This window comes from Equus przewalskii, chromosome 12 (assembly GCF_037783145.1).
Source record: "Equus przewalskii isolate Varuska chromosome 12, EquPr2, whole genome shotgun sequence".
NCBI lineage: Eukaryota > Metazoa > Chordata > Mammalia > Perissodactyla > Equidae > Equus > Equus przewalskii.
The window spans coordinates 3017790-3039503 of NC_091842.1; the positions used below are offsets into that span (position 1 = coordinate 3017790).

General features: G+C 38.4%; 1 protein-coding gene across 4 annotated transcripts in view; it reads left to right on the forward strand.

The window, feature by feature from the left end:
• Positions 1-21714, forward strand: part of SDK1 (sidekick cell adhesion molecule 1) — an 857865-nt gene that overhangs the window by 309544 nt on the left and 526607 nt on the right. For all 4 annotated transcript variants that reach the window (XM_070567258.1, XM_070567254.1, XM_070567255.1 and 1 more), the window contains exons 2-4: positions 2347-2506; positions 15246-15352; positions 17854-18001. In XM_070567258.1, coding sequence (XP_070423359.1) covers positions 2347-2506; positions 15246-15352; positions 17854-18001 — 415 coding nt within the window. The remainder of the gene's footprint in view (positions 1-2346; positions 2507-15245; positions 15353-17853; positions 18002-21714) is intronic.

A 21714-nucleotide genomic window follows, 5' to 3' on the forward strand; every position in this document is an offset into this window, starting at 1 on the left:
TGCCTGGATCCTTGAGTGGCCTTCTAAATGGTCTACACCCACTGGTCCTTGGTCCTTCTTCATCCTTCTCCACCTTGCAGCCGGAACTAGCTTTAATGACACAACCCCTTCAAAGGCTTTCTGCTGTCCTTTTGTAATTCATAATGATAATACTGACAGTACTTTTGACCAAGGCCTATAAGTAGAGTGCCATGTAATTTATCATTCACATGAGGACACTTTTGCATGTGAAGTGGACACCATGGAAAATGATGCAAGGATGACCTGGGAACAAGGGTGTGTTTCAGCCAGATCCCTGCACAGCCTGGGCCTTACTCACCTGGCTTCCATTCACTCTCTTTGCACCTGCAAAACTGTTTGTTTTTCCATCTTTTATACTTCCCAAGGTTACTCACCATGTTTGCTGCCCCCACGGGGCCGTTGCACATGGTCTTATCTGTGAATTTGACTCCTACTGATCTTTTAGCTTTAGCTCCTGCATGGTGTCTCATTAGGTAAACTCTCCTTATTCTAGGCTCCTACAACACTCACAGATGCAATTTAACACTGATTTATTTGAATGAATACTAGTATGAGATTGGTAATAATGTATTACCAATACACCAGTAATGGAATATAAGTGATTAGCACAATGGCTAAATAAACTCTCTGTGTTTAGATTCTATATATTCAGTACAAAAGAAACTGGCTATATGTATGACAGTTTAATGTAAAAAATAGTCTCAGTTTTAACGCTTAATATGCTATTTGATGCTTCCCTTGTTAAAAAGTGCAGTAATTTAATTTAAAAGTCCCTTTTAGTAATTCCACAAATTTATCAAAAATTTGAAGTTAAGATTGGGGTTCCTGAGAAGAAAGTTCCCATATTGAGAAACCTGTCACATTTAAAGTCATAATATATAGAACTGGTGGATTCTGGAACAGATTATTTGGGTTTTAAATCGTGATTTTACCGCTTGCTGTCTGAGTGGCCTTGAGCAAGTTACTTATTTTCCCTGTGCCTCTCTCTATCCATTCGTAGTGGCATCTCTTTTGTAGGGCTCTTGTGAGAATTCACTAAGGTAATACATAGAAAGCACTTAGAACAGCTTCCAGCACACTGTAAATGCTCAGTGAATACCTGCTATTGCTGTTTTTTGTATCATTATTACTATATTTATTCATTCAACAAATATTTATTCAGTTTCTACTTTGTTCCTGGCATTATTCTAGGTGCTAGGAATTCAGAAGTGATCAAGATAGGGCATGGGAATGCACTGAGTGTAATCCATAAACACTTTAACCTCAAAACCCGATACGTATTGGGACTGAAATAAATGTTATGGTCTGTTAGGGCGTGTTGGTGGGAAGGAGCTTTGTTAAGTTGAAGGGTGAGACTGAGTCGGCACGCACAGAACTGGGGAGGAGCATCCCAGGTGGGGAAACAGCACGTGAAAAGGCCCCGAGGTAGGCGGGGCTTAGCCTGGTTTAAGAGTTCGAAGGCCCAGTGTGCCTGGAGTGTTGACATGTGAGTAGAGAAGGTAGAAGGCCTGAAAGATAGACAGGAGGCAGATTTTGCCGGTGTGCCATGGGGATTTTAGAGGGAAAATGAGAAGTCATCTAATTCTGTTTATTTTACTGATGAAGAAACAGAAACCCACATGTCCTGCTCAGGGTCATGTGGCTAATTAGTGATGGAGCTAGAACTAGAAGCTGAGTGTCCTGTGTTCATACATTTTCTAAAATTATTGAAGCATAGATACAAAAATTGCATAAATCATATATAGAATGATTTTCTATGAATTTTTACAAGTAAGTGCCCCCGTGTAACCAGTCAAGTAGATCTTGACCTGCTCTCCATAAGATGCCCTGTTACACCCCCACCTGCATCCTACTCGCCGCCCCCCACACTGAGGTAACGATCATCCTGATCTCTAACACCACAGATTAGTTTTGCCTGATTTTGAACTTGAATATGAGGAAATTTCTCTTTTAGAGGCTAGGTATATCCCTTTGATTGTTACACTGAGAATATAATGCCTGGTTAAAACCAAGACTGGCATGAGCAGAGATTGCCCAATATGCCCCTTTGATAAACAAGTATTCATCATAAATGGAAATAACTTGGATGTCAGATGCTTTCAAATGGTGCGATCGTTGAGCTTTCAGCCTTTTGAAATATTACCTAGGGTATTGCATGTTTCCAGGGGGTCAAGGATTATTTGCTACTTAATTAGGCCCAATAGCTATCATTTCTACTTTGTAAAATTAGGTCTGTTTAAGTAAGTGATTGATTAATTGGATGAATGCCATTTTCATATGTACTTCATTCAGGTTTTTTTTCCTTTTTTTCTGAATATATTTCAGATGACGTTGTGCCGTATTTTAAAACAGAGCCAGGCCTACCGCAGATTCACCTGGAGGGGAACCGCCTTGTTCTCACTTGCCTTGCCGAAGGGAGCTGGCCTTTGGAATTCAAGTGGATGCACAATGACAGTGAGCTCACCACCTACACCAGCGAATATAAGTAATTGATTACTTGAAAATAAGTTTCTATTTCAGGGTGATGTGTTTAGAATATTTGCCTCATTGGCCATAATAGCACGAGGGGTGAAAATATTGGATTGAATTTCTAATGCATTGAGGATTAAAGAAATAGGTTTGAACATGTAATTAGAATGTGATTTACTCTTCTGATATAGGTGGTATTTACACCTAGGAAGTCTATCATTATATTTATAAAAGTAAGCCCGTTACTGAAACTACCAGACAAAAAACACGCTATAGTTACAGAGGAATGCAAATGACAGCTTTAGCATGATAAATTTGCTTTCTTGTGACAACAGCTCCACCCACCAGTATTGTTCACATCTAACGAGCATAAACGTTTAAACAGAGGTCTTTAGTTGATAGCTTCTGGAGCTCTGAGCAGTCAACAAAAACCTTGCCTAGCTAACTTTTAGAGTTGGGATGGGAAAAGATGGAACCATGGGAGGATGGAGTGAGTAGAGCATCTATATTCAGCAGCAAAAATGGCTATTTATTGAACTCCTGCCATGTGTGAAGCATTGGGGTACAGGAGTGGGCATGATGCTGGGGGACAGAGAACAAGGATTGAGATGGTGAAAGGAGGGAGGCAGGTTACCTCTGGGCTGTGGCTTCACTCAGGAAGCAGCGGCACCAGCTTGCAAGCCGCGGGATCTGCTTGGAGTGCCTGGAGTCTTTCCGGGTTCGTGTCTATTTAACGTCCGTTCTAGGTGAGGATTCTTATCCTAGATGCTGAAGTTCTGAGTAGGATGGAGAATTAGTGACAGCCAGCAAGTTCAAGAGGCCTCCAAATCAGTGCAAATCCGCAAACCCCTGCTCTTATTAAATGAAATCAGAAAGAGGATTGGCTGTCTAGAGGGATTTTAAATACGGTATTGAGCCTCTTGACGTGGGGCATAGCCCACCACTCACTCTCTTTACCTCAGAGGTTACAATATGGTGTCCGTGAACCACATTCAGCCTGTCCAGAATGTCGTATGTGTGTATTTTAAAAATCTGTTAAAAAAAAAAATACGTGCTTATGCACACAACATTTATTTCCTAATTGATTGCCAGCATTTAACAATGATAAGATTTCATATAATAACCCTGTTACCAGCCCCTCCTGACCAGTCAGAAGGCCTGGCCACTGGGGTCTGCAGCCCCACACAGAACCAGGGGCTGGGCAGTGCTGCCCTGCAGTGAAGGCACGGCTCCTCGGTTCTCAGCACTCTGTGGTCCCCGGACCTTATAAAGCCACACTTGCTAGGCTCATTTCCATTATCGGCCTCTCCTTGCTAGACATAAGAGTTTGTGACCTCGTCTGTCATTATTAGGCCTGTACTGTCAAGTATCTGCTGTTGTGGGAGCAATTTATCATAACAGTGAAGAGCACGTTGAAACCAAACAAACCTGGGTTTGAATCCCATGTCTCCACCACTTAGTGTTCGAGTATGACCTTGGGCAAGTCTCCTGTTAGCCCTGCTTTTAGTATCTGCAAAATGGGGGTGATCAGTCCTCATTTGTGGTGCTGTGAGCATTAAAAGGCTCTAACGTATGTAAAACAGCTTATTTTCTGGTCCTCAAGCAATCTGTTAATAAATCTTAGGCAATGTTATATTTTATCCTCACGTGACATTATGGGGCTTGGTTTGTTAGGAGGCGTATAAGAAAGCAAAAGAAAAGTGAACTTAGAAATGAGAACCGTATTTGAGTAATGGGCTTTGAGGACAGGTGAGTGAATTCGAGTACTTCTGTTCAACTTAATGTCTGTGTGACTTTGGACAAGTTATGTAACCACATTGATCTTCCTTTTCTCACCTGTAAAATGGGTTTAATAAAACCCACCTCAGAGGGTTCCTATAAAAATTAAATGGCATAGTGTTTTGTGCACCCCAGGAAGAAAGGAAGAAGGTTTCAAAAGAATCCAGATAGTCCTTCCTAATAAAAGAAGTAGTGATGTGGATGAGCTGTGACGGTGGTCCTCCCACGGGGGTATGTGGCCATGGAGAGTGGCAAAGGAATTGTTTTCTCAATCTTCAGTTTCTGTGTGCATGTCTTCTGAAGTTGAGCTTCCTGAGAACATGCCTTTGTGTAAGCACCTGCCGGGTCTCTTTTCCTGCCCTCTTTGTGTTATTTCTCCCATTTCACAAAAGAAAGGCACACTGCTCCCCGTCTGAGTCTTCCTGTGGAACCATATCTTAGGAGAGCAAGGCAAACAGAGTTCAAAATATTGGGCTTGAAGAAACCTCTTTTAAACAACCCATAGGAGAGCTTCTTGCCTTTCACTCTCTGTACATATTTATTTGAAGGGCCAACTGTGACACTAGAAATGGAATATTCTGACCAATCTTGGGGTTTTCTTAATTCAGATATGGGGTGTGGGTGGGCAGCAAGAGCTATACCAATTTTTTGTTAACAACCACCTTTTCCATTCCCCAACTGTCATCAGAGAATATATAGCACCTCAAAGCACATTTAATGAGAACAAAGCCGGGAGCATCTGCAAGAAGCACCGCAGAGGAGGGCACCTTGTTTTAGCCAGGCAGCACACTTAAAGGAACGCTCTGTGGCTTCTCCATTGACATACATTAGAATTAAAACGTTCAAGATTTGTGAGAGAGAAAAAACAAGTGAAGAAATATTCTTTTACAAAGCACACTCTGCCTGCATTTCACTCTACTCAGAAATGAGAAGAGCTTGGCAGGGCCTCAGTTGCAGATTTCAAGGAGGAGGGGGTAAAAAGTTCTGCTTACTTCCATCAGATCAGTGTTCTATCTCAATACAGAAGAAACATGCACTAGAGGAAAGTTAGTGCTTTATATTTTCGCAAACATTCATTTAGAAGATACTTTCATTAACTGTTGCAAAGAGAGATTATTTGATATTCTAAACCCATGTCCATTTTTATTATTTCACTGTGTTTTGCTTGCTGCTCTGCATCAATCTTTTCTCTAGTTGTTTCTTTATTTCTTCCACGTACTCATTAGATTTAAATTAACTGTATGCACATATGCAGTCAATATCTTCTCTTCTTTCTGTCATTAATTTCTATCCAATTCTCTTCATTCTAATAGTAAATAACTTTCCATTCAATGAAATGTAAAGTAATTGAAAAAACAAAACAGTCACTTTCATTTCATTAAGAGACACATTTCTTTTCTAAGTTCTTAATGTTTAATAATTATTTTTCAGCATGTGTAATACAATTTTGTTTTTTTGATTAACTGTATAATAATTGCAATGAACGTGTAATCCAGAAGACGTTTTTAAAAGCACTTAAAATCTTTTGGTCAAAGGAAATTCTTTTTACATTCCCATTTATATGTATATTTTTATTTCAGAGCAGTATGATGGGCAATCAATAAGTATCTTTTGGGCATAAAAATATGTTACATTAGAATAAAATTCTGTGGGGCAAATAGATTTAATGCTCAAGTTCAATGAGTGAAAAGAAAATATGAAAGTTCTATCTGTTAAAGTGCTCATTTTTAAACAATGGATAATGTGGATATCAAAACCACTATGTTATTTACATTCCACTGGATGCATTTAAAACAGTGGTGTAACAGTTGTGTTTTGAAATACCAAAACATACACCAATCCGTTATTGTATATGCAGCTATTTAAAGTTATGAAAACCGAATTTTGGTGTCAACTTAAAAACATGTGAGGAGGTAGAACTCTTTTTGCGTTGCTCTTTGCCTTGGCAAATTTACCTGTTAATTTGACACACCCTGGACAATCCACAAGAAGACAAAACATTGTTGGTTGTATTGAAGCAGGATTGAGTGGGTGGCTCTTTACATATGGAGCATTAAAATCAGGTGGGTGCTTCACTACCATCTTACTAGAAACTGATAAGAAGAAACAAGCTATTCTGAAGCAAGAACAGTTTGGGGTAGACGTGATAAATTACATTCTGTTCACTGAGGGCTTCAGACAACTGAGATGGGTTATCAAAGAGCCATTGTATTTTGTCATCTTTTTTTGCAAGATATAAAACCTGTCTAAAATTCTCATGCTGTTCTTTCAAATTACTCTTTCATCTACTTCCTTCCAATAAGCACCTTCAGCTGTCATATGTTAGCCTTCATGAGACCATTTTTAAGTCTCAAATTGAAAAACATGGATACTTTATGCAAATGGTAGCTGTTTTCCACCTGAAATTGAGTCCCTATTCCTCCTTTGGTGTCAGTTATGAAAATGCTAACGCTATAAAGAGCAAATATATAAACTCACCTTTTTCAGCTTTGCCTAAAAATAGCATTTTTTGATGCTTGTGTTACAAACTGCACGATGAATTTCAGTGAGTTTCAAATGTTATATTATTCATATTGATGCTTGTATCCACATTTAGGCACAGGTGACAACACTGGCAAAATGGGAGTAGTCCAGTAATTAAACCAAGTTTGCATAGGTGTCGTAGGCAGATTTGTGTCTGTGTTTATGCTGGGAAATATTTATTCTAGGTTATTTTCTAGTATGGGATAAAAAATATTTTGTAGCTCTATTCAAAGTATATAAGCCAAGAATTTCTTAATGTTAGGCACAAAACTTGTTGTTATAACAGGAAGAATAATTGGATACTCTAAAGTGCTGGAAAGTCTTATAGTCTCCTTATGGGACTTGTCTCTGTGGTTCAATTTCTATGAAAGTATCAACCATAGAATGTTGATAGATGTTTATTTTTTTTATTCTGGTAAAAAATAGGAATGGTTAAGGGAAAAGTTACTTTTTCTTATGTCTTATAAAAAGACAAAAAAATTTCACAGTATCAATAAGAATGTTTAAATACCTGGGAATAACCTTTATAAGAAATGAGTATAATCGACGTGAAGAAAAGTGAAAAACCTCACTGAGAGATATAAAAAAGAATCCTAGATAGGAAATCTAAGCAACCATAAAACTGGACAAAGTATATGAAACAATTGTTTTTGAGACCTCGGACATCAGGCGCCTGACAGTAGTGATGCCCAAGAGACAGAAAACAAACAAGGTCAGCCCTATGATTACCCCAGCTGACTGCCTTGAGAGACTTCCCAGGCTATGGCACAGAGAGGGGCAACAAGTGAAACCCAGAGGGCTTTTTGAGTTGAAGAGAGCTGAGAGTTCAGAGAGATAAGGCAGCTTGATTTCTCAGGGTGGAGTACTAGAAAGGAGAGAAAACTCTGCAGACCTGCAGAGGTTCTATTTTGAGTATGTAGCAGAATATTCATTAGCACATTCATCTAAGGAGACTCCCCAAGGCCAGGGAAAGAACTGCCCAAGAAGTGGAGGCAATAGTTCACTATGGTCACACAGGGCTGAGTAGAGTACCTGTTCTTACCAGCCAAACTGAGAACCCTCATAATTCATGGGGTTATTGGATGGAGTATACAGAATTATCTTGGGTCCATAATGGGGAATTATTAACCCTGGACCAAATACAGCTCTGGTCCTGCCTAAGAAATCTTAAGAGCAACACCAGAAAGGATCAAACTATTGTCAAGCATCTTTGCAGCATTGGAGAACAAAAGTTCAAGAATATTTATAGGAGTACAAAAATATTCATTACCAAACAGGGTAAAATTCACAGTGTCTAGAATCCAATCAAAGATTACAGGCATGTAAAGAGGCAGGAAAGCATAAGCCATAATGAGGAGAAAGATCAATCAATTGAAACCAAGCCAAAGCTGACACTGATGTTAGAATTAGCAGAGAAAGACAACAAAACATTATCATTGTATTCTATGTGATCACAGTTAAGTTTAGACATGCAAGATATTAAAAGGCAGAAATTATACTTCTAAGGATGAAACCTATGTCTGAGATGAAAAATGCATTGGATGGGACTATCAGCAGATTAGACATTGTAGAAGAAAATATTAGTAATCTTAAAGCTATAGCAATAGAACTATTCAAATGAAAGGCAGACAGACAAAAAAAGGAATCAAACACAATGAAAAGAGCATTAGTGAGTTACAGGACAATTTCATATGGCCTAATATATGTATGATTATGATCCCAAAGAAGGCAGGTGTGGAAAAATATTTGAATAAATAGTATTGAAGAATTCCACACTTGATGAAAACTAGAAATCCGCCAATGCAAGAAGCTCAACAGATCCCAATAGTGGAGTTACTAGCCAGTGCAATAAGGGAGGGAAAAAAAGAACAAGAAATAACAGGCATTTAGATTGTAAGAAAAGACATAAAAATGTCTTTTTTTGAAGGTGATGTGATTGTCTATATAGAAAATGTGATATTTTCTATAAAAAAGCTGCTAAAACTAATAAGTGTATTTAGCAATGTTACAGGATATGAGATCAGTATACAAAAATCAATTATATTTCTGTATATTAGCAAAGAATAGTCTGCAGTTTATATGTAGTCATGAACCACCTAATGGTCTTTGGGTCAACGAGGGACCACATATACCACAGTGGTTCCGTAAGATCAGTACCATATAGCCTAGATGTGTAGTTGGTTCTACCATCTAGGTTTGTTTATGTACATTCTGTGATGTTCATACAATGATGAAATCTCCTAACGATGCATTTCTTAGCACATATCCCCTTTGTGAAGTGACACATGACACCATGTCAAAAAATCTTAGAGATAAATCTGACAAGGGATTTGCAAGATTTTTACACTGAAAACTACAAAACATTGCTTAGGGAAATAAGAGAAGACCTATATAAATAGACAGATATTCCACATTCATATGTCTGAAAACTCAATATTGTTGACATGTCAAATTTTCCGAAAGTGATCCCTTCACCATATCCTTTAGGCTTGAGACCCTGAGATAGAGCGGCCAATTTTACTTCATCACTAAGCCATTGGCAAGACTCCTCTACATGCTTTTTATTTTGTATCTGTTGAACTCGCTGCTCACCAAGAAGAAAGATCTCTTTAGCTGAGAACCTTTTTCTTAGGTGAAATGTAACCAATTGGTTTCTCCATCAACCAGCCAAACTGAATGTGCCTCCCATCCTTGTCTTCCGCAGAGGGCGGGGTTCCCCAAGTTGTTCATCTTTAATTTTCCTGACCTTGGTTTATAGTAATTCCTTTCTACTGCTTAACTCTCCATGGGTCCTGTCCTCTGTGAACTGTCCAGCTCACAGTAACAACAACAGGTTATATTTTGGCTCAAATAAACTAGTCTTGCCCATTTTGGCTAAAATAAGTAGGATCTCTTATAGCCTTAATCTGCTTAAGGATCAGAGTAACTTTCCTGTTTCACAGTGCCCAAGATGTGAATGGTTGGGACAATGAGTATAAAGCTTTCAACCTAACTTTGGCCTTTCTTCTATATCACACAGTTTATATTTAGGAGCCCTGGAATTAACCAAATGAATTTCTCATTTCTAAGGCATCAGGTCCTTTTGTCTATTTGTTTATGAGGAAGGAGAAAATAAACTGTGGCAGGTAAAAGTGGGTGGACTAATCTCATCTCATCCCAAGTAGAGGTAACCAACACTGACTTCTGAGGCTTATGTGGTATGAACCTGTGCTATCTTATTTGATTTTCATCATATTAATATGGCGTGCCTCAATGCTTGTATCCCTCCCACAAAGTTGAGCATTATTTGTATTTATTTCTGACTTTAGTTTGTGTTTTCAACTACATGTGGTCGTAGCAGATATGATTGTTTCTGGAGAATTTCTGAAGTAGAATTAGCACTGAGCTTCCAAAGTTCTTATCAGAGATTATTTGCATTTAGGAAATTAATTCCATTTGGTTCATTTGTCTAGGAATCATCGTAGAATGTTAAGTGAAGAATTTTAGCAGGAATGACCAAAGAACTCTGTAACGTAATTGTCAACAAATCCTTCCAAGTGAGACAAATGAGAGCTTTTTATGGTTCCAAGTCACTTATGCTTATATTGTAATGCTTAATAGTTTGGGTCCTCTTTCCATTGTGTCTTGGCATGGGTAATTTTAACTGTGTAGAAACTAAAATTTCCCCTCATACTTTAACCCTTCAAATAATGCACTGAAAGTTTTTGTATGTTTATAGAGAACCTGGCAATACAAGGAATTAAGTAAACAGAGATGGAATAAAGGGTTTTTAGCTCTAGAAAATCAGTGTCTTTTTCCCCAAAGATTTTCTGAAACCCCATTCTTACTGACTTGAGAGTGCATTTTCTCCTAACAACAGATTTGACAGACTAGTTCCAGTCATGAGTTTGTGTTTCGCTAAATGTGAATTTCTCCTTTTCTGCCCCTGATTCGATAATGGGAGAAAAGAATGAATGAAAAATGAATGATCCAAAAACTGTTTTAGAGAACATTCATGTAAACCATAATCCTAGAAGAAGATTCTTGGGAGCAGTTCAACATTAACTTTTGAAACTCTGGATTGGCTTTTATAACTCTGAGTGAAGATAAAGTTTAAATGTAGTTCTTCATGGTATGTGCATTTCAGCACCCAGTTGATCCCTGAAGGGCTTATATTCCACAGATTTATATGCCCAAACGACTGCGACAGCTTCTATAGATCATTAGCTCATCCCCAGCAAGGACCTGTTTATTGCCCCCTTTCGATGTAATATACATTTTTAAATAAAATACAGATTAACGAACTCTTACAAATATAATGTTCCCATTGGCTGGCTTCCATCTTTACCATGCTGTTGACTTTAGCTTTGTACTGATTACTTTAACTCTTTTGAAAGGACTCAAAATATAACCGTCAGCTTGTTTGATGCCTAGGACCTACTCGAGATCTGGACACAGCTTCACAATTTTGTATCTGTATCTTTCTTAACAAGTTTCATTCTGGATTTTTCACTTAGTTATTTTGCTTCAGGGAAAAGCCAACTATAGACTCATTACACTTTTGACTATTGTTATTTTTTAAAGTTTCATCTAGGAAATTTATAAAAATAAAATTGAAAACATAATTATTTATCATCTCACTTCCATAAAAAGAATTGAAGTAGTTGTAAGGATATAAATGGCTTACAGGTATTTTTTTCTTAACCCTTTTTTAACTTTAAAGATAAGAATGGGCTTTGGACCAAGATACAGAAGTTTATTATAGAATGTGGTTGTTTATTTGCATGCAAAATAGATATTTTCATACCAGCATAAAAAATTAAAGTTGTGCGGAATAGTCTTATCTGGAGTGGCATAAAATGGATGTAGACCCTCATTAGAAGAAAAAACCTTATATCTAATTTTAATGGGTATGAAAGTTCTTTCTTGTGAACTGAATTATGCCCCTGATCTTAGAGGGAGAAACATATAGAGGGTTTTCTCCTCTGTACCGAAGATGTGGTTTTATTGTTCTCACCCATGGTAGGTCTCTGTAGACCTGCGGACTTAGTTGTAGTAGCTAGCTGTTGTTGGGAAGAACTGCTCAACAGTAATTATTCTAAAACCAGATAGTATTTTGTCAGACATTTTCTAAAATTTTGGTGGTTCACGTTCAGGAAAACTCCTTATAACAAATTAATTTGTCCCAGTTTTTTGGGACTATTTATCGCCTAATGATTCTCAGTGTTTTACCAGGAAGCGATGGGTTTTTTTTTTTTTAAAAAGAAGTGACTCAATGAGGCATTATTTAGGTTTTTCTGTGACCATGGAGAACCTAGTAACTTCGGAAGTTTTTTCAGCCAAAACTATTTTGGCTAAGTTCCATGTTGTAGAAATTTGAGGAGTTTCAGGACAAGCCACAGAAACAAATTATCTCTTGTTGAAACGAAAAGGAAAGTGTTGCATGGACATTGGGTTAGGCAGACTGGAGGCTGGGCAGGAACAGAGTGAAGTGAGCCCACCAGAGCCTTATCACCTCAAGAGCCAGTCCTGAAAGGGTCCTGCTGTTAGTACCACTGGACCCTGGATGCCCCTGCTTGAGCCACTGCCGCGATTGACACTGGACATTCACACTGCTTGCCTGGTCCTGGGCTCCACTGTGCCCCACCACTGCTGCTGTCAGACAGATTCTCCTTTAGCCCTATTCCTGTGCATCACCAGCCCCAGATCTAGAAGTCCAGAGTATGTGTGTCCAGCGGTCATGCAGTGTCTCATACCTGTGCCCTGTTAATGCAGGGGTCTGCTCCATCAAGACTTATACAGTGGAGACTTCTCCAATTACAGGAAAGGGTACAGATCCTCGGCAGACAAAAGATGTCAAATGTCCACTCCAGGCAGGGCTAGTTAAGCAATTGATCATGGGCTGAAATGGACCTAAAGCTGCTTCCTAGAGAAAGTCTGGGGTTGTTCTCGTGGGCCATTCCAAGTGGCAGTTCAAAACTGAGGTGTTCTCCTACCTAGAAGAAATGGACGTTTAAACTCTTGGTTTTGTTGTGGTTTTGTGTTTGATTTTCTTTAGTGGGTGTACTTACAGAGGACTTGAGAATCTTCTATCGGGGGTTGTGAATAAGCTCTCTGTCATGGGCTGAAGTGTCCCCTCAAAGCAGTTTCTTCTGCCCTTGCTACTTTGGGTTTCTGACTTCAGATGACTTACTGAAATCGTACAGTGAGGTGAGACCTGCTATTTGGTGTGATTAACTAGCCCTGGAAAATGTTCTGTTAGTCTAGTAGAATTCTTCCTGGATACAGTGAATGCAAATATTCCCTGCTATGTTTATTTGAAATAGGCATTTTCTATATTTTAGTGGCATATGGTGCTAAGATTTTATCATACTTTCTTATAAAGAGCCAGGAAATTTTCTCTGCTTAAAAATATGTGTTTATAAACAATAGACTTGCAATGAATATTCCCATCTGTTAGGTGAACATAATTTGTGTAGGAATTCCTGTAATAGGTGGAGCACTTTGCAACTTTTTTGAATATTTTTTCCCTGGTGGGACCTTAGACTAAAGAGATGGTACAAGACAGCACATGCCTAATATTCAATTTTGTATCTGTTCTCTCTGTTGTTTGAAAGCACTGCTATTTTTGTGCATTAGTACATAGGATTATTGTAGAAATTTATAAGAATTTAAAATCTATTTAGGATACTGCAAAAAAGGAAAAAATGGAATGAATAACAATTATATAACTATGGTTATGTTACAATGATGAACCTGTTCTTGTAGTTTTTCGAATATATACTCCAATACCTTGTCTTATCTCTTTTCCAGAAACTTTTGTTGACTTTGTTTTAACCTAATCTCAAAACTCCTCCTTATTACAATCACAGTGTAGAATAACCAAAGCTGCTCATCCTTCTAACCTTGATTTATAACTTAAATAAATGGCAGTGACTCTTTGTGTTCAGTTTGATATTATTCTGATTTTCTTTACTCATTAATTTTTTGTTTGCGATGAACCATTCCTCAGAATAGAAGAAAATTTTATAGATTAAAACTCAGCAACATTATTTTCATAAAAGATTTTATTAATCTTCTCATAGGATCTCAAGACGGTTATCAGAGGGAAAACATACTTTGATTAATTTTTTTAATACTCAATTACCTGTAGTGTCCAAATGTTTTATTCACTTAAAAATTATGCCTTCAGCACCTTTTTCAGGTTGACTAATTGGACATAGTTGAATAAAAAGATGAGCAATGATTGAATATCAGAGATTTCAAGGTATACTTAGGAACTGAGCAAAGAAAGCGTAACATACACTGTGCCTTTTACCTGATTTTTTAAAAAAAAAATTCCCTCATTTGACTTTGTAAGAGGAAGTATTTAAATAAAGATTACTACTGGAACATCTTTTGTAGAGGATAGCATCATTGCCTTTTCTCCTTTTTGAAAAATAGGCTACCATTCAATTGGGCTTTAGCTATTTTTCTTTGTTATAATAAACACCTTCCCATGTGTGAAAAGTATCCCGGACTCAAGCCTTATTCTTGATTTGTTTGTGAATATGGCCTGGAAATTAATTAATGATCTCTCTTAGGCAGCGTGGAGGATGTGGGCTCTGGAGCCATAAAACTCACTTTAGACATCCTTGGTTATACATCCTTACTCACGGATTTCAAAGCATCCTAAGTTATAAAACTATAAAACTAACGGTAAACCTAAAGCAAGGCTTTTATGGAAACTGTATCTTCTAACCAATTTTTTTCCCTATAAAATTTTACTGAAGTTTTTAGAAAGGCATTGATTTGAAGGATGATTACTTACAGTCATAGGAATGGGGAATACGAATGAAATGACCTTTCAGTCATCCAAAAACTTTTTAAAGCTAATGTCAGGCCATATGTGGAGAAGTAAGAAAGGGAAGTATATAAATCGTGTTGGGAGATGTCTACAACCGTGAATGGTGAGAGGAGTTGTGTCATGATGTCACTGCTTTCTTTGCCTTAGTGACATTTCAGGATGTATCTCATCCTGAGAGCCTTGTTTGAACTTTTATATAGGGTGACATGATACATTACGTTAAGACTGTTGCCAGTTCTAGAAATAACTTTTAGAAATTCTGAGAGGTAGAAGTATAAAATTTTTCATTGAAAAGTCTAGTGTAAGTGCAGTGATGTTTAACGTCTCTCATTCATTCAGGCAGCCGTGAGTGATATCTTCTGTGTGCATGGCACTGTACTAGGCAGCAGGGCTACCAAGATGACAAGCCGGATCGAGAGCCTAGCTCCACGTAGTATTTACAGCCCACTTGGGGAGACAGATATCCATGAAATAATCTCACAAATAAATTGCAGTTGCAGTAGGTTCGTGGCTCAGGGGAGGACTGTGTAGAGATTAGTTTACCAAGATGAAAACTGAGCACCTGCTAGACGAGAGGCCAGGGCTGCTCTCGATCCGAACCATTAACACTTCTTCTTGGTTTTGGCAGGTATATTATTCCATCTCTACAGAGGCTCGATGCTGGGTTTTACCGCTGTGTGGTGCGGAACAGAATGGGAGCACTCTTGCAAAGAAGATCAGAAGTTCAAGTCGCATGTATGTGTACATTGAAAAGATCTCCAGCTAACAAAAACAGAGTATCTGTGGGGAATGCCAATCAAAATTACTTTTAACCATTGTAGGAACTGAAATTCTGTCTTGGATTCTCTTTGGAATAGAATAATTGCTAAAATTGGTTGAGAGATAAGTAAATAGCCAATGTTGGTGGTCTGATCATGATGACGTGGCTCATGAGTCACATGCCACTTTTTTCAATTCATCAGAATAAAGGGCCTATAAGGCACTGTGCAGGATAAAAAAAAAGATGACTTCTGTATTATGAATTAGCTTGCTACTCTTAGCTTTTATTATTTCCAGATTCAAATGCTTTTTAAATAAAAAATTAAACTCAGATACAATTTCATCAATTTGTAATCAATTCTTTCCAATGTTGATTTGCTTAGAAATCCTTTAGCTACATAACAGAAAATACATACACGGTCAATGTCCCAGATGGAGATAATGTTATAGTGATTTAATTAATTCTCCATTGGGCAGACCCATTTTGAAGAATGAAACTTTTAAAAAGTCACTGAAGATCTCATAATGCAGGGAGCTTGATTTTTAGTGTAGTCTTTAGGAGGAGTGGAAGAGGGAAGTTGGTCTATGCAAAGCATTTAATACTTTTCTAGTCCAAAATCTGTGAAGCGTAGGATCCATCTAAAATGGCCTGTCTGCCTTATTATATTTAGAATTTAATATTAAAATGTCTCTTCGTGTAAAAGAAAGCAAAAAGTGTTATGAAATTTTAAATTACATATTAGTATGTCATGATAGATTTTAAAGAACCCTAAAGAGCTCCTAAATTGGGCTGTGCTAACCAATGATGACAATATTTTCTCCCTCTTTTTATTTTTTGCTGAAGAAGATTTGCCCTGAGTTAACATCTGTTACCAATCTTCCTCTTTTTTTTTTTTTTTTTTGCTTGAGGAAGATTAGCCCTGAGCTAACATCTGTGCCAGTCTTCCTCTACTTCGTATGTGGGTAACTGCCACAGCATGGCGGACCAGTGATGTGGGTCCATGCCCAGGATCCGAACCTGTAAACCTAGGCCACCGAAGTGGAGCGAGTCAACTTAACCACTATGCCATGGGGCTGGCCCCTCCCCTTGGTTATTTTAACCCCAGTTAGAGCCTGTAGTTTTCAGTGTTACTATATAAAATAAAATAATTTCTAGTTACTCTACTATAATTACTAGTGACTGAGTGAGGTGCTGATGCCACACATGTTTGGTTATGTTTTTAATTACCGGGGATTCTTAAATTTTTCTGAATTGTGGTTGTGAAATCACTCAGCTAAATCTGTCTGCAGAGTAATTCAGAACTGTTATTCAATTGAATTAATGAAAACTAATTAATCAATTAAAAGTTCACATCAATGCTCAAAATATATTTGAATAAGTTAACAACTTGGAATTAATTGTAATATATTCGATTTTATAAAATTAGATTTTGGACTTTTTCTTGCTTGATTATTTATATCCTTTTTTCTATCCTTTATCTCTAGCTCTTAGATTTTCTCTCATCTCTTTTCTCCTTCTCTTTGATAACAAATTTCACTTTACTTTAAAATTACCATGCCTATTTTCCTAATCTGTTTCATTAGTTTGTTTCACCCTTTTCCTAGAATATTAAATGCTGCTTATGACATGGGAAATAATTTCTTTTGAGTCAAAAACCCATTGGTAATAGAGGTCTTCTATAGACTATTCCCAATTTATATACATTCAGACAAAAATATAGTATACGTGTCATATCTATGTAGATACACATACAGCTGTACATAATCATAATATGGAAATTTTTTCAAAATCTCAAATGTTACTAATTTAAACATTGGCCGCTTATACCCACATTCTAATGGCTGGGTTGTTTTTTCGTATGACCCCAGTTTTTTAAATGTTGGTAACCAGTAGAACAAAGACTGGAACAAAACCTACCTGCCCCAAACTAAATCAATGGTGTGGGGTTTGGAAAACCCTCTAACAACAAATCAAACATTAGAAAATATTTCTCCCAAAAGATCTGTTAGGAAGACAGTCAACCTAGAAAGGAAGAGAAGGGGAATCTGGCAGGGGAACAGTGATGCCTGGGCGGCACTAGCTGGAGAGATTTGGGAGCTGGGAGATGTGTACAAGCATCTTATCACAGTTTCTGTGAAAACCACTTCATGTGGCACTAGGATGCTTTTCAGTGGTTTCTTTCAGTATTAAAATCACCTGCAAACGTTTCACTGTGTTGTTGCAGCAGCACAGAGACCATGAAGTTCTGCTGAATCCTGTGTTTTGTGGGCACTTTGGGGGCGCATGGCTTTACCTCATGCTTCCCTTCTCCCCGTGCTCTGCACTCGTCAGTATTGCTGCTCAGTCTCTCGTCTTATTGCTTAATTAGAGCAACGTCAGTGACTTTGCTATAAAATACAGTTGTTTCCTTCTTTGAGCCTCCTCTCCCTCAAAAAAGAGTTTCCTGGAACTTCAAAGGTCTGGTTTTTCTCTGCAGATATGGGAAATTTCATGGATACAGACCAGAGGAAAACAGTTTCTCAAGGACATGCAGCAATTCTCAACTTACTGCCCATCACCAGCTGCCCCAGACCTCAAGTCACTTGGTTCAGAGAAGGGCACAAGATTATTCCAAGCAACAGAATGTAAGTTGCTCCAAACTTAAAAGTTTGAAACACAGCCCGTTATACTTGCTGGCACCATTTACATATTATGTGTACCAATTAAGCCTGGAAAAGAGTAACCTAGTCTAGTTGTCCTACCCCAGTCCTTAATAAGTAGCGATTTTAAGACCGGCTTGGAAATTTTTAAGCAGTTTAAGAATGTAGTCATGTAATGGTATTCTTCGTTATGCCGCATGCCCTACATAAAGTGCTCTTACTTACTCTTTAGGGTCTGTGTTTCCCTTTTTGGAATCCACTTTTTGAGATATCATTGTCATCCGAATTGTGTTTAGCTTCAAATACTAATTTAGTGAGTGCTGGTATTTACTTACAGAGCTGTGGGTTTTCCCTCTTGTTACCGAGCCGTGTTTGATACTACTTTCTCTGACGATAAAACAGTAATTACTGCTTATTTCTCTTTATCCTTTTATCCCACCATGACAGTTTTATTTCCCTTCATCTAATTAGTGGTTTGCCCGTCTATTGCAGAATAGTTGCTTTGTGATTAGTTAAGCATTATTTCAAGGTGTTCTTGCCTATCCCACATTCAGGATATTTATCTAATGCCAATCAGATTGTCTTCGTTTGGAGCTTAAAGTGATTAAAAAGAATTTTTGGTATATATTTCATTACTGGGTATTTTGCAATGTAATTTAAAGACGATATACCAAATACAAAGGTTTCAAGGATGAACATTTCTGAGAGAATCCTGAAATGCTAATAAGCTGAGGCTAAAAGTCAAACATGTATGCTGTCAGATGGTTGCGCTCAGATAAAAATTTGTGAGAAGATAATGCTCTCGTTTTGTTTTGTTTTTTTCCCCAAAAGGATATGTGTAAGACAATTTGCTGAATAAATTTCAAATGTAGCTATGAAAGGAACTGTGGGACCTCGGCTTGCTTTCTCCCCTGCCAGAGCATCCATGGGGTCTCTTCTCTGAGTCCAGCATCACGGCTCTTTCACCTGGGCATCTGAACCCTGCTTGAACCTAGACTATTCTTAAGCTTATATAGCAAATGTTTCTATTTTGGTTATTGGAAAAAGGAAAAACATTGAAATATATAAAATCTGTATTTTAAAATTCTAGTAAAAATACCAATTACCCTAGTAAATGGGATAACTGCTCTCCTTTTCCTTTATTTTACTAAAAGTTGCTTAGGTATCCACCTTTGTACTGATTCCAGTGATAACAAATGCGTCACCAGTTGGAGTGAAACGAAGAGGAGGGATCAATTTCTCATTCTTTTAGAGGCTGTTAGACTGAACAAAAGGCAGCTAAGACAAATTCTTGTCAAATATTCTGGAAGATTCCAGAGATGAGTACAGCATAGCTGGGCAGAGTTGGGATGAATGCTGGGAAGAGTTGGTACTAGGGAGGGGTGGGCAGGTTGAAGTAAGCTTCCTCTCAAACATTGCAACTTCTCATTAATGTCAATGGTAGCACAATTGATGGTGGAAGGATTAGCTCAGTGGCAAATAACTATATTCGTTTGTTAACCTGTGGTCCAGCTATGTTCATGAGACGTTTATTCAAGAAGTACAAAGGGATATAGAATGAAATAGCAACTCTTAATTTTATAAGCATTTCTTTTCGCTTGCAAATTCTTGCTGAAGACTCTTTAATTCCTGGTGAGCTAATAATGTAGAGATGCTAGTGGGGCTTTAACTTAATGTCATATCAAACAAACGATCTGCTTACAACCCTGAAGCTATTGATAGCTCTCCCATCTCAGCAGAATCATATGCCGGTCTACCTTTTTCTTTTAAAGATGATACAAGGCTGATTATGGATACTTACACATTTGCAAGGTTATATTTTCTACCTCATCATCACCCCCATAATTATTTAGTTTCATATTTTCTACCTCATCACCACCCTCATATTTATTAAGTACCTGCTGTGTAAGATATCATAAATTAGTACGTGCGTGGTTTTCTCCAAGTTTACACATCATTCAAAGATATATTACTTTCCACTTCTAAGGATGTTCAGCCTTGGACCACAGATGGAAGGGCTTTTCTGCATTGCCCCAACCCAGATGGTTGGCAGACAACAGTCACACAGCCTTAGATCTGTTCAGCGCCACCAGAGGTGTCATTTAAAAATGAACACTTGGTTCAGAGTGTTTCACACGTATTGAAACAGGTCAAGCCTCTGCACCTGCTTTTAACCTGATTCTCTGAGGTCAGTTCCCTGACACAGCGAGAGAGACGGCCCTTTGTCATTGGGCAGAGGAACCCCATCTCACCACCTCTTGTTCTTTAACGTTGGCTAGTTCCCTTCCAAATGTGAACTTTAGGCTTACAATGAAACGACTTTTTTTTTTTTCATTTTCAAGGGAAACAGCAAGTCTAATGTTTCCTAACTTGAAAAATTAGTTCAACAGTCTATTAATAATTTTAATGGCAGCTGTTATTTATTAAGGACAAACTTTAAAGGTCTCTCTCTGATCCTCCAGACTGCCTTCTGAGGCAGGTGTAATTGGCTCCACTTAGAGCTATCAGAACTGAAGATTGGAGATGTTAACCGACCTGCCTGAGGGCACACAGCTGACAAACGGCAGAGCTGGGATTCAAACCCAGTCTGCCTGACTCTGAATCTCATCCTCTCTTCTGCATCAGGCTAATTCTTCTTTTCGCTTTATTTTGCTGAACTTCTTTATGCTTTTGATTTATTTTTTCCATTCGCTGCTTTAGCCTTTTTTTCCCTTCCTTTTTAGAGAACCAGCTTTCAATTTGAAATACAAAGGTTAGCCCAGGTTGCCGTGAGCCACAGGCGTATACAAACACATGTGCCCACATCAACACTGAGCATGCCTGCGTATGCATTATTTATCCTTTTCATATTGGGTCCATTGGTCCCTAACTTCAGAAATTTTTGGCAAAGCAAAGGTAAATTTGGCCTTCCAATTAAGGCATGGACTTTATGAAATTCAGAGGCCTAGTGGGCGATGGGAGTGGAAGTTATCTCTGTGTCTCTGTATAGGGGTCAGCAGGTGACAGCACAGAGTGGATGGCAACAAGACATATAGGGGTGGTTACCACGTGCAGAATCCGATGCCCTATCACGGGCAGGCTCTTTGTTCTTCAACTACATCCTTGTTGAATAAGAGGTTTAAATTGTGTTGGGAAAACAGCAGCAGAAATTTGTCATCATTCGCAGAAAAGTGGCTGAAGTGAATGTCCTGGTGGTGGGGCTTGAGCTGCCTCACATTCGTAGGAGAAATGCTAAGTGAAAAACTTAGAAAGTTCTGACTGCAGTTTGGGCATTTTTTTATTTTTTCATTCATTCATCAAGTACTTTTTGAGGGTATACTGTGTGCCCAGTACCGTAGCAGGCACTGAGCAGACAGCAGTAAACAAAGAAGTCCCCTGTCCTCAAGGAGCCTACCTCCGGGTGGAAGGAAGCAGATGCTCACCTGCTGAATATGTGCTCTGCCAGCTGGTGATGAGCAGCGAGGAGAAAATAGAGCCAGTGAGGGGGCAGGGAATGCGGGGTGAGTGGGTTGCTGTTTGAGACACGGAATCAGAGAAGGCCTCTCTGGTAACAGACTGAGCAGAAACCTGAATGAATCAAGGGAGCAAGGCGTGGGGCTATATCACTGAGAACGGCGAGTGTGAAAGTCCTGAGGTGGGAGCGTGCCTGGTATTGGAGGAGTGCCAGGGAGACCATTGGGGCTGGTGTGGAGTGAGAG